Source organism: Patagioenas fasciata, chromosome 1 (assembly GCF_037038585.1).
Source record: "Patagioenas fasciata isolate bPatFas1 chromosome 1, bPatFas1.hap1, whole genome shotgun sequence".
Lineage (NCBI taxonomy): Eukaryota > Metazoa > Chordata > Aves > Columbiformes > Columbidae > Patagioenas > Patagioenas fasciata.
This window is the reverse complement of record NC_092520.1, coordinates 24,247,699-24,261,697: the sequence shown is the minus strand read 5'-3', so window position 1 is coordinate 24,261,697 and position 13,999 is coordinate 24,247,699. Positions and strand designations below refer to the sequence as shown.

The 13,999-nt window shown below is 42.8% G+C and overlaps 1 protein-coding gene across 3 annotated transcripts in view; it reads right to left on the bottom strand.

The window, feature by feature from the left end:
* MTUS2 (microtubule associated scaffold protein 2) overlaps window positions 1-13,999 on the bottom strand; it is a 301,428-nt gene that overhangs the window by 12,657 nt on the left and 274,772 nt on the right. For all 3 annotated transcript variants that reach the window (XM_065830243.2, XM_065830252.2, XM_065830262.2), the window contains 3 exons: window positions 12,430-12,496; window positions 5,637-5,851; window positions 72-177 (listed from right to left, as the gene is read on the bottom strand). In XM_065830243.2, coding sequence (XP_065686315.2) covers window positions 72-177; window positions 5,637-5,851; window positions 12,430-12,496 — 388 coding nt within the window. The remainder of the gene's footprint in view (window positions 1-71; window positions 178-5,636; window positions 5,852-12,429; window positions 12,497-13,999) is intronic.

Here is a 13,999-nt window from a genome sequence, read left to right as displayed (position 1 = left end):
ACACAATCTCACTAAAGCACTGATTTCTGCTCTGGAATAGCTCTGTAGCCATTGAGTTGTCTTTGGCTTACCTTGAATCTTGCAGTCATTCTCATCCCGCAGTACTGTAATGGTCACTATGTGGTTATTTTCCAGCTGTAACATTGCGGCTTCGTGTATAGCTGTGATATCTTCCACCTGTTCCAATGACAACGAATGGAGGCATGGACCCACAGTTAGACATGCTGTGGCACACTGACAAGCCACTGCTAGAGAGCTCCAGTGAGCTGGAACCAGCACAGGGATCTACTGAGTGTGACATTTCCAGCACCTCAGCCAGTTTTATTCATTACAAAACAGGCATGTTGTTGCCTTGAGTGGTTGTGTGTAGTCACTGCTGCTAACATTTTTCTTCATTCAACTTAATGGTGATAAAAGAGGTATCTAAGAAAGCAAAATGCCAAAAAGCCCTAAAGTGAAGAAGCCATTTCATTAATGAAATCTTCAGAAGTCTTAACATCCCATTAATCTAAATTATATTAATAACCTGACCCTCTCTGATGGTCAGATACACATGCACAGTTCTCAGACATCCTGCTTTTTTCCTTCATGACACTTTTCTGCAATGATTTTTGTTGCAGAATTAACTCCCATGGAAAGTGCCTATGAATTAGTCATAGTTGTAAAATATTTATTTCTAGAGAAAAACTGAAATGATTATCAGTGTGTATGTAAAATGAATCACAATCCATCACACTTTTACTTGAAAAAGAGTATCCTACAAACTCATCCATACCCAAATTCCTGTTTCCTATTGAATCATGTATTTTGAATCTGCATCCAATAAACTGATGAAATATATGACACCACTGTTTTCAGTGTAGACACAAGAGTTTTCAGGCTGGTGTGGAAGTAACCAAAATGACAGAAAAGCCACAAAACTTTTTTCTGCTCTCATACTGAAGTCAGAAGGAGGTTCTGCTGTTGCAGACTGCCCAGCAAACTGCACCACTCACCCCATGGCACGCAGCTGTCATAGGAGCAGGGGATGCAGTGGGAATGGAGCTGTGGGCAACCTGTGCTCCTGTGCATCCCATGGGTTTGGGACTCCATCAGTACATTGTTACTAGACCTGGCTGAAGGCAAAGCAAGATCTCCAATGATGGTGTCTGGGTATGCATCATTACTGATGATATCTGGCAATGCAGATGCAGAGGATCAAACCATTTTACCTTTACAATGAAACAGCTCTTCATTGCAAAGTGACTTGACTTGAAACAGCTTTTTTTTTCCTCACTGTTATGTTAAATAATTATAGAAAGATACTGCAGCTGAGCATGTCTCAACTGGAATAAATGTTATTTCACTGCATTTAACTGTCAAACATATGTGTTAGGTTACCCAACAGAAGCAAAATCTACAAGCATACTGGAGAAGGCATGCTCTTAGAATGAAAGATGGGCATTTAACATAGAAGTTAAAATTATCCAGACTCCTTTTCATAATAAGACGGGAGACAACTCAGTGGTGAAGCACTGTTTGCAAAAAAAAATGAGGACTCAGCTTGCTGTTGTATTGCATGAAAAAGCAGGAAAAGGCGGGTTAGACGACTTCATGGGCTACTAATGGGACAGGGAGTATCCCTTGACTTTTCCCAGAGCACAATATCCTTATATATGATGTCTGTGCGTTGAAACCTCATGAGCATTGCCATATTCTTTACCTTGCCCTTGTTGATGTCTTTATTCATACTCTAATTGCTTCTCAGCTGAGGAGCACCTCATAGGACTGATTATGCTCAACTCTGATGACTTCAGAAGGTGAAGGGGTCTCCTTTTGCAGCCACCATCCTTGGCAGGTTATTTATCCATAAAGCCAATTAAATACATTCCAAATGGTCTCCAGGGATTCTTCTGTCTTCAGTATGTTTCATATCCACATCCCAAATGAATCTTTTTAATCTTCCAGTGTGACCTCCTGTCTGCAGTTTTTCTTAGCAGATAGTCTACTTGGCACTGGGAATCAGATCTCTTGGACACGAATGCCAGTTTCTCCACTAACTTACTGTATAGGCTTGATCAACTCACTTATGTCATGGTTATTTCTGGCTATAAAAAGAAGCTCTGGTGGAATTTTAAAGGCTTAATCAAGTTAAATCAAGAGGGAGAAGCTCAATAAGTTGGTGGACAAAACAGATTGAGCCGAGATGCTCAAGTGCGAAACACTGGCAAACCAGGATCACAGCCTTTATAGGGTGTTTCAAAAAGATGGACCCAATTTCAAAGCAGATTGCACGTTTTTGAAACACCCTGTACCTTGCAGTTTTGCCCCTAGCTGCAAGGAGACCAGAGAAATGCTGGGATGCATTGGCACACCTGACCGGTTTGTGAGGAGTTTGGTGATCAAGCTCTGTGATGCTGAAAGAGCTGCCTCACCTCCTCAGGGATGCTGAGCCTACGATATCTGACAACTGTGTATCCAAAGAAAAAACAGCTATATTGTGCAAAAGTAAAACATGACTACCGCAATACAGGGTGGAAGACTAAGTTGTGACTGGAAACCATAAAGTGAGATGACTAATTTGCAAATTAGATGTGTGGTTACAGAAATATCTGCAGATCCACAGTTAAAAGGATTTTGCTATTGTTATTGCCTTCACGAACACAAGCTCAAAATTCCCCCACGCACATGGAAAGCTCAAGGACCAGGCTTTTCTCACACACAGTGTAAGCTCTCTCACTGCTGGGTTAGGTGCCTCTGCTCTGACGCTGGCCAGGACCAGAGCCGGCTCAGCAGCATCAGGGTTGAACGACTCTGGTTCCTCGAGCAGGCTTGCTTGTTTTGGCATGCTCTGACCCTGGTGCCTCTCCTCTTCCTCTGAGCAGGGGCAGGAAGAACCAGAGGATTGTAAACCCTTTGGGTCAGCAGATGTTAGGGACCCTTACTCCTCACGCACCTTGGTTCCTAGATGTTTTCTTGGCCAAGAAACACTGCTGGTAAGCAGCTTTCCAATTTGGCCTGTTAGCCTCCTCCAGTCCAAGGGCACTTGACACAGGATGGGTATGTGGTGGAGTGAGAATACAAAGGGAAAACCTGCTAAAACTCATAATGAGATGCTAATGGAACCATGGGCTCAAAATATGGGTTTAAAGTCTGAGATACTAGGGTCACAGTAGCACTTTCAAAGTAGTGCAGAGAAACAAGGAACAAAGACCTCTGGAGCAAATCGAAGGGCAGGAAGAAAGAGAATTATTTGCCTCACAGATGGAAAAATGTGTTTCCATTGTTTCTGCATGGTGATTAATAGAATCTCAATAGAATATGAGAAAAACAAGTATACTTCTAGTCAAGTCCTATGATGAACTATATCATTCTTTCTTGCATCAATCAGCTTGACGGGGAAACACCTATCATCTATTCTTGTGGTCCTGGGAGCTTGCATAAACACTTCAAAGAGTAGCAGAGATAAATTATAAACTGTCTCAGCAAAAAATTAGCTCATGGAAAAAATTCATTCATAAATGCTAATGCCTGGTGATCCAGGAGAGGCAAGGCTTGCCATTAGAGCTAATATCTTCTACTAGGCAAAATGACACACAGGTACAGTGAAAGGAAAAAAAGCCAAGGCTTTTGGAAACATCATCCCTCCCTCACATCAGAAAGCAAAGCAGAAAATTTGAGGGGTGTTGGAGGAAAACTATCTTGGATTAACTGAAATGAGAACCACAAGTCATGGCTCAGCACAACTTCTAAGAATTTACAGAGAAAGATTTTGAAAAATCTTGTTTAGAACAAAAAAACCTATTTGACAGCACCTTCTAATACATCTTTGAAAATCAATGCACTAGAGAAGAAGGTACTTTGTCTGGGGTAAATCAGTCCATTCGGAAAAAGCCTTTGTGTGGCATGTTACAAACCTTTAAATCAGTAACAACTAGCAGGTGCAGCAATTAAAATAGGTAAAATCCAGTGAGAGTGCTTCAACCCCCCCCCATCAAAGACCCAAACCATATTGCATGGTGGTAGCCAGAGGATCAGACACTCTGGGGCACAGGCTGGGATGCTGTGTGCCTGTCTGGCATGGCTGTCTTACCCAGGTGCCAGTGAGGACTACACTGTACCCAGGCCCAGTGTATCATTGGTTTTACACAAACATCTAATACTGGGCAGCTGTGACGTGAGTGACATAAAATTGTCACCATCTCAGTTTGTGTTTACAGTCCCATCCCAGGAGTGGTTTACAGTACATCAAATACAGACAGTAAATAGTGTCATTTCCATTTTTACAAAGAATTTACCTTAAAGACCATGGGCTGCCATCTCAGCTGTGCTGTGCTCACGCTCTCCTCCCCTGGGAGCTCAGTGGAGGCCTAGGAGCCTCTTCCCCTGGCTCCTGGAGGTGCTTCAGCTGTGGCCATACAGTGCTGCACTAGCCTTTACCTCTTCAGTGGTCTAAATCAGCTTGTGTACAGTCTCTGCTGTTGGGATTGGTTTGCTTCTGAGCCCACAGCTAATGCTGTCATCATCCTTGGGAGCCACATGGGGCATGTCTGCACTCTGCACCCCACTGCGGCACCTGCTGTCAGCCTGCTCCTTTGGTCACATCCATCCAGCCTTCTCACAAACCACATCTGCACTGCACAGTTGCTGACAATTCACATTGCCTCAGAGAGTGAAAAATTCACCCTCCACCACCCCCAGCTGCCCTGGGCTTTGGTAAAATCTCCAGATTGGAGGGAACAATGCTGACAAACAGGGTCTGTTGGCTGGGCTCACGTTTCACAGACAACTGGCCCTTGCCCTGCCTCACTGCAGCATGTCAAAGCCTGATGGCACAGATTGCAGAACACACCTGAGTGTGGCAGATACTCAGGTGAGAAAAGCCCTCATGAGCTGTCATGCAGGGCAATGGGTAAGAGTTGCAGCTGGAAAAATCAGATGTGCACCTGCTACTCACTGAATGTAAAATGAGAAAAGACCAGGTAAGGGCATTATTGCCATAATCCAGAGCATGATGTTCTATCACCATGTGAGAGATGCCCATAGGTAAGTTACAATGTTTGTTCACTCCAGCTGTTAAAAATAAGACTAAAGTAGCTTCATGTGAGAGTATTCCTACCTACCTACATAAAGCAAAGCAAGGAGAAACATTTGGGATCTGCAACCTAAATGATTAGAGCAGAGATCAGGGAACCCAGCATCTATCACCTGCTTGATGTTTGGGCAACATATTGCATGGGCCCTGTCACTTCACTGTACCTCCCTTTAACTAGCATTGCAAATAATGATGGACAGGGCTCTGCTGGCCTTATCTGTGTTGAGCAGATTCATGTTCAACCCTTGTTTTCATATTAATATACTACAATAGGTGGGCTGGGAGCAAGTATGTGTGGGGAGCAGAGCTAGTCTTAATATTTGTGTTGTAAAACATCTGGAAGCATGTGAAGGCAAGATGTGGAAGTGCAATGTATTGCTATGTAGAAATACCAACAGGAATAATAAGGTGGAAAAGCAGTAAAGATAGTCAGGAGTATATTTTTCCAATTTTTTCAATTCAATAATGGTGACTTCATGTTGAGTGTTCGATATATTTCACTACATGAACCCAACCAGTACTGGCATGGTCTACTCTTAAAAGGGAAGATGCAGAGACTGACCTGGTCCTGATGCTGCAGTTTGACTTGCTCCAGCTGCAGCCTGTGCTGCTCCTGCAGGCTCTCCCTCTTGCTGCTGTACTCCTCCTGCAGCTGCTGCTCCAGCGCCCGCAGCTCCTCCTGCTGCTGCCTGCCTAGCTGCTTTGCCTCCTCCTCAAAGCGCCTCTCCAGCTCCTCCTTCTCGCTCTGGAGTTTCTTCCACCTCGCTGTGTTGAAGGCTGTGGAGATATGGCCATACAATCAGGATCTGAACTCCTTGGGAGCAAACAGGCATTGGATCAGTTTGTACAGCACTGAGCACAGTGGTTCTCGCTGATTCTGGGGCTCTTGTGAATCTCAGCGATCAAGCTCTTGCTGTTGATTGTCTCCCTGTCCCGCTCTCTCACACACATACACACATGTATTTGTTTAAATAAAGGCACTGGCAAGGTATGCAAAAGCCCATGTGAAACTAGGATCTGATGAAGCATAATAATAATAATAATAATTTTTTATTACTATTATTATTATTATTATTATTATTATTATTATTAAGAAGAAGAAGAAGAAGAAGAAGAAGAAGAGGAAGAAGAAGAGGAAAAGCAGAGAAGTCCATGGACCTGGAGGGTGACTGGATGTTCCCTCCCGTCTTGGATCCACAAATCAAAGCTTTGGAGTTTTTGCTTTGCCTTGGATATAAGGAACAGCATGTGAGACAATCACTTGACACAAAGCCTTTCAACTGGGTCACAAGATTTTCCTTATGTCCTCTCTGGCCATAGTCTCGATTAAGTCCCCACATACAGTGATGTGACTGGAAGGCAGAAGATACTTGGGCTCTCAAGGCACACCCTGTGCACATGTTATGCAGAGGCTATGACTGACCACTTGACCAGGAAAAGGAGATGCATTTCATACAACTCATTTTCCAGCTGTTAGAAGCTGCTCATCCCATAAATCTACCTTTTGCACCAGCTCCATCGAGGACCTCTTGAATCCATTTGTGCACACTTGATTAAAATATTTTCATATTCACACCACTATCTGGTGTGCTTCATGGAATCAGAGAGCACAAATGAAAGGCCGGAACTGATAGCAATCAGAAAATGTGAAATTTTCACTCTTATGAACTAACCCAGTGACCATGTCTCTGAATTCACAACTATGTCTACAACTAGTTTCAGGAGGTGCAACTCCAACATTTCCATCAAGTTAGGGATATTCAGTCTATTTCCTCCATTTGGTTCCTCACGTCTAATGTTCCTCAGGTCCCAGAACAGCAATGTCATGAAAATTGTGTCCTTGGTCTTTACTTTGCTAAAGAACAGTTGCAACAGTACAGATATTGAAGACCTGACTCAAGCTGGACAAGTTCATCTAGACTACATTTAGAGAGCAAGGTTGCTCAGTTGCAAAGATCTAACAGGTAGGAAGTGATTAAGATTATCATGATCATAACATTCATAGAATCATAGAATGTCCTGAGTTGGAAGGGACCCACAAGGATCATCGAGTCCAACTCCTGTCCCTGCATATGACAACCCCACAGTTCACACCATGTGTTTGAGGGCATTGTCCAGTCTCTTCTCGAACACTGTCAGGCTTGGGGCTGAAAAACACTAGAGAAGAACAGATGTGTTTTTAATGACACTGCTAGACCTTTGTTCTGATTTAGACCGACAGCTGGTTTAGAAAAATTATTACCTTTTCAATATACCATCTGTATTAGCCATTCATCCTTTCTTTGCCTTCCAAAACACATGTGCCATGCACAGACCTCTATGGTGGTGTATATCAGTGAACTGGAATCAGCTGTCTCCCTGGGCAGACAACGTCTAAATGTTTCAAGTCTATATTTATCCTATGACTGTATATTTGCTAAACATCTGGCAAAATTTCCCTGTGTTTTCCTTCACCTTTCTACTGTGGCATCAGGTTGTGCTCATTTTTTTTCAGGATAGCAATAATTTGTCAAAGTTACCTACTGCTGTGCTCACAGCTCATGCTAAGTGTAGCCATGCAAGGCAGTTTGGGCACCCAAGCCAACCGTCCCCTTCCTCACATAGTTATTTTTCACCCTGTGTAGAGCTCTGCTTCCACAGTTGTCGGACACCAATATCCAGACTTGTTCAGTATGTCCATACAGATATCACTACTGGGGTCCTGTTCTGATCCTGATGTTTTCTGGAGCACAAACAGGGACTCTCTCACTTTCAAACTCTCTGCTCCTTACAGAAGGAAAGTGAGCCTAAACTGGAGAGCTTAGCGCCACATCAGTGGCACATAGAAAGCTTTCTCACCTGCCTCATCCCCAAAACGGAACAGCACAATTTATATGGTCAGAAGATACAATGCCTTATCTCCTGGCAGTTTGGATTACAGCTCTAGACCCTCTCCTGCTTCATGATTGATTTTTTATTTTCTTCAGCATGCAAAGAGATCCCAGAGTTGGAGGACAATGAGTAACACTTGCAGCTCTGCGTTTAGTAGAATTCAAACTTACTCAGGCTTTAAATTGGAGCTGTAATGAACCCCGTCTCTCTCCAGCCTCTCTAATGAGATCACCCAGCATGCAGGGAGGGCTGGGAAATGAAATGACATGCTCTAACTAAAGGAAAGTCCATCTGAAACACTTTCTGTAACCTGACACACAAAAATATGCACATCTTGCAAATCAACCCCCAATATAGGTGCAAAATGGAGGAAAGCAGAAAGCAGGGCAAGGGTGTCTGCATGGCATGTTCCTCACACACTCAAAAATGCTACTGGAGGCAGAAAATGATGCAAGGAAATTTGCCCTATACTGAATATCGAACAGCTCCAATGAAAAGGAGTGGTCACTACCACAGTCTCACAGATTGAGACAACTGAGGCCAACGACTGGTTCAACCAACTGCGGCTTCAGCAGGAGGTTCTGGTGAACAAGGCTGGATTGCCTCCAGCTAGACCCTACACCACCTGGTTTTCTTTTTCTTTCTCTGTAGGTATTTCAGTTCGTGTTTACAGGCTGGAAATGACTCTCGCATAACACGGCGTTTCCCAGGGTGACATCATGCTGGGTTAAAAGAGAGTGGCTGCCATTGCTTCCCCACTGTCTGAGCATAAAGTGGCTTTTACAGTGTGCAACAGATGAGCAAAACTCATCTCAGGCTAGGCTGGAAACATGAGGGAAAGGGAGATATCACTAATGGACGGATCTTCCCATACACACCCAGCCTGAGCTGCAGCCCAGCCTTGCCAGCCCTGGAACTTTGCATTTAGGGGGGAAAATCCAGTGGAAACTGAGGAGCTGGTGTCGTGTCGCCTCACATAGGGACCATCTGCTTCTGACATAAGAAAGAGGCTCTTCACCCAAAAGTGACAGCAAACCATGCAGGCTCTGCCCTTCCTCCTGTCCCTTAGCTACAGATTCACATAGAAATCACAGCCACCTCACGCAGGTTAAGGGCTTCACAGGCTTCAGCTTTCAAACTTTCAGGAACACAGATAATACTAATTTTAAACTTGACATCTGATTGTTTTCCATTCACCTAGGTTTTTATGCATCTCCATACCTCTTTTCAACTCACTTCACATGTCATTTGCCTGACAGCAAAGGAGCAGGTAATTCTGACATTTAATTTCCATTAATTTGAAGGCAAACAGCCAGTGTTCCAAACCTCTGTATTCCAAGAGTCTTAACGTTGCAGCTGAAAAGTGCTTATATTCCTAATTTACAATTTATAAAGATGGGTGTCTCGAGTGTAGAACAATTGCTTGTCACGTTTTTCTAGTCTTGGCATTTCTATCAAAATACAAGAGCAAATCTTGTTTCATAAAATAACAAGTCCTTCAGCATTTATAGAGGCCACATTCCTCCTCAAGGTGGGAAAGGAAGAAGCACTTTCCCATTGCACTGCATCGTGGTTTCAGATGAGGTGTGATACTTCACAGCAGTGCTGGGGGTAAAGGTGGAGAGTGTTACTCAAATATTTTGCCTGGTTCCAGAAGGGTGCAGGTCTCCCTAGGCTGTTTTACACATGCTCCATCACTGCCGTTGTTTAAGCAATATTTACCAAAAGAGACTTCTTAAAAATATATTCCTACTTTTCTGCACAGTGGATTATATCTCATAGTTTCATTGCTTTGTATAGCAGAATTCTGAAATTTCTGTTGAAGTTAAAAAAGACTGTGTGCTTTCAAAACTAGGCACAGTCAGCACCTAAATGATAATTCTGAATTAGAGTTACCGCCTAAACAAGTAAATGTTGGCCACACTGCTTGTATCAACCCTGGCTAGTCCAGCCTTGTTTTACTGATTCATCCAGGCATTTGCATCAGTGAGTCTGACACGGTGAAACCCATGCTGTTTAACTGGACTGGTTATTTTTAAATTAATGACAGACTACTTATCAAAGTGACTGAGACAACTCAACTATAATACGACTTAGTTGTAGTCAAAATAACATGCTCTGTATATTTCCCTAGATTTCTTTAGAGTCACCTATGATTACTGCTGTCAAATAAATGTTGTTTTCATTCATTATTTGCGTAAAAGCTGGCAGAATATATACAATATTTTACAACATACAGATTCACCTGATAGGCTAAAATAACTCTCCTATAGTGCAGATGGGCTGCATGTCTCCAGTAGCTCTCACAACCCCAGCTTGCTTTAGAGACAGCAAAGACCTGCACTGACGAGAACTGCTCTAATGCACATGGTATTTGCTATTTCACCTTGTCCACAGATTTAAAACACTGGTTGTTTCACAAAATTTAAGTTCATAACTTTCTTCCAAAGGAAAACAGACCATCCAGCAATTTTTCATTTACACTGGAAAATGTAAACATTCATATTCCATATGTATGGATATATACCAAGATTTGTACTGCTGATGCATTTTTTCACATCCTGCTGCAGTGCAATAACTGTGTATGTTCATCTTTTTGTCCAGCCCTACTGGGAGCCCTTCTGCCTGGACCTGTTGTGTCTGAGTGCTGTACAGAGAGGATTACCTCCAACAAGCAGGACAGGTCACCAGCCACTCCTAAACAGCCTCTGCTGAGCATCTTGATGTCTGCCAGAATGGTGGCTTGCTCAGGAAGAGGTGGCTTGTGATGTCTCCTCTCCAGTACACATGCCCACAGGACCACTGAGGAAAGGACAATCTCACACCATGTTTCTCGTCTTTGAGAAAGAAAGCAATGACTAGTCTTCCTTTGGAAGCAAAATGGCTCAGCTGAGACCTCAGACTGCTTTTCTGGTGTGCCTGGGGTTTTTACCAAAAACTATCTCTATTGCCATATGCAGAAGAGCGATGGCAAGGGCAGGCAGTGCAGTGACCTCCTGTTACTGAACATTCTTCACTGTGACCTCCAAGCAGGAAATCAGTTACATCCCTGGCAAAATTCTCCAGCAAAACCATCAGTACTTTGAATTGTCTTCTGCTGTACAAACATGGTGTAAATGGAAGCAGAGCTCTTGACCTCCAGCACTGTACCTCCCTTTCCTTCCCATGTCATTGTCACTTGCAAAAGCACTCAGGAAAATAAGCAAACCCAATGCACTAGAAAGAAGGAGAGAGAGGAGGCTTTTGAATGAGGAGTATTCAATAGAGAGCTTCAGATGTGCCTTGCCTAGAGAATGTATCAGTGGCAACAGCTTCTCTGTGGAGATGCAGAGGGTGGATGAAGGCAGGCATCAGGGAAAAATTGGAAACGCTTTTTTGCTACTGCTGCAGTGTCCTTTGGCCACAGGGACAACCAATCTCTCTATGAAATGATGATCAGCCAAAAAATTTCAGAGGAGCACAGCGGTGAGCACAAGTTGTTGGGCATCAGAAAAGGGTTGAGCTCAGCTATTCTGCAGTGGGTTGTCATAGGAAAGGTGAAGACAAAGCACAGGGCGGATCTGCAGTTCTGCCCACCTCACAGCAGTTCGGGCTGAGCCCGCGTTTGTGAACGAAGTCACCCTCACACCACATGGTACAATCAGTGCTTAAAGTGTGTCACAACACCTGGGGTCCCACATACAGGGAAAGCTGAGAGGTACCTCCTTTTCACAGCTCCAGTCATCAGTGGTCCTACCACTTTTGGTACTCAGGGTGTCCCCAGTCCAACGGTCCTCTCTCCAGGTGGCCTTCCTCCTCTCTCTTTGCCCTGGGGTAGATGAACCCAACATCTCAACTGTTCTGGGGAGATTTAAGCTTAAAAGAACTCAGCCTGTTGGCAGAAGTCAATGCAAAACCCCATCTTCTCTCTCAAGAGTTGCAACGTCTTGACACCCTCCCTGTCTCTCCTGTCTAGATCAGAAACCAAAGACAAAAAGTGGTGTATACAGATAAACAGGGAATACACAGCCCAAATGGGACATGTTGCTTTTGCTGTCTTTCAACCAGGAGGAGACCTTAGTGATATTAATAAGCAAGTTCTGAGCTTGGTGTCCTTCAGTTTGTAGCTGAACAGCAAAACATGCAAATGTCTCTAAGTAAGTGATGCATTCTCAGCCACTGTGCACCACAGTGGTCCCAAGTTCCCACTTTTAATCATGCTGTGCTTCCTCCTTCACCATGGTGGTACATAGTTTGAGAATAGAAGCTATGGATTTATGAAGAATAATTCGTCTAGTAAAGATGACGCAAAACTAGCTCCATTGTGAGTCATGATGGACTCATCTCCATAACAAAGAGTGACAATCACGGTTCCCTGCAAAGCCACAAAACCCCTTATCTTTATCATATGTATACAGATTCCCCACGATCAGGTCACAGGGAAAAACTGCTTTTGTGTAAAGTGAGAAAAAGACTTTTGTTATCACTTTGCTTGTACTACTTACCAACTTCATCCCTGATCTTTGCAAGCTCGACTCCTAACTCCTTTATTTTCACAAGGGCATTTTCATTCTGTTTCAGGAAAAAGAGAGAGAAATATGTATAGTCCCCAGGTTTGTCTCCCAGATAAGTACTTTCACATGTTCATTTAGTAAAGCAGATTAGATTGATTCCTCAGATTTTTTTCCTTTTTTTTTTTTTTTTTTTTTTTTAATGGAGGAACGATTATAATGAACTCATTCAGTTTTTTACAACAAACTTAGGAGCCACGACTCACTGGCTACAAACACCTTGTATGTCTGTGAATACACGTACACACACTCACGTGTGTAGGACAGCACAGAATATTCTGTTTATTCCAATGTGTCTAAAAATACATTTGTATTTTCTATCATTTTTTTGTGTTCAATCTGTGCACCATTTATGGCTGGACTGCATGTATGAGGTGGTTTTATTAATTCCATTAAAACAAATTAATTTATTTATGCCTGCATTTTACCATCTCTAACATAGTAATTTGCTCACAAAATCAAATTTGCAGAGCAGATTACTATACTTACACCATTCTAGGCATGATGGGCATACCTATACAGACACCACCAGTGGCCTGATGTTCATGCCTGTTTCCACTTCTCTTTATGGTATTTTCTTGTCTGCAAAAGAGAAGAGCTCCTTTGCTTGACATCTCTCAAAAGAAATCTGAATACTTAAGTATTGATGAGCTGGTCAAAGGAAAATTAAAACATATTTACGTTGACAATGCTAAGGTGTTATTAGTAAAATGCAAGGACTTTGACAGCAGATATCTCATAAGTGCTGTGTAAACTGACAAAGAAAAGCCTCAGGAAAATCTATTGGAGTTTGTTTTAGTACAGTAAATCCCAGCACAGTGGTTCAAGCATAAAGGCACTTTAAATTGGAATGTATCCTGAATTACATTAGGAAGACGACAAAGGAACATATCCTGCTGGGAAGATCACTAATGATTAGGAAAACTAGATCAGTCTACTATAAATATGTCCCAGGTTAGAGAAGGCCAAGAATCTTTAAAGGACACTACAGAAAAATTGTTTTCAAGAGAAAACGCAGTGTAGTAGTAAATGGAATTAAAAGGAGTCTTGGAAAGTAAATCTTTTGGTAATTAGCAAGCAAGCTAATAAAAATCTAGGGCACAGAAAGGATTAGTTCAGCAACAAGATCCAAAGCAGGTAGGATAGCAAATCAGTTCCGACTTACTGAAATGGAAGTGGAAAAAAAATATTTCAGAGCTTAATGTCTCTGTTTACTTTTCCTGCATCTAGTTAAGAAAAATGACCCAACAGCTTTATTTTTGGTAATACCAGGAAATTGGAATGTGGAATTCAAATTAATTTTTTGCACACTACCCTTCTGGGATGACTTCTACCAGATCCAAGGGACACACTTTCTGGAACATATTGCTGTGAATGGAGCAACTAACTGAGCTGATTCGAGAGCTGTGTGTGCCTGAGGAGACCCAGGTGACGTGGGCAACTTTCTCACTCCATTATGGGAAGAAGCCAGGCAGGCAAGGCTGGGCTCCTCCAGGCAGCCAGC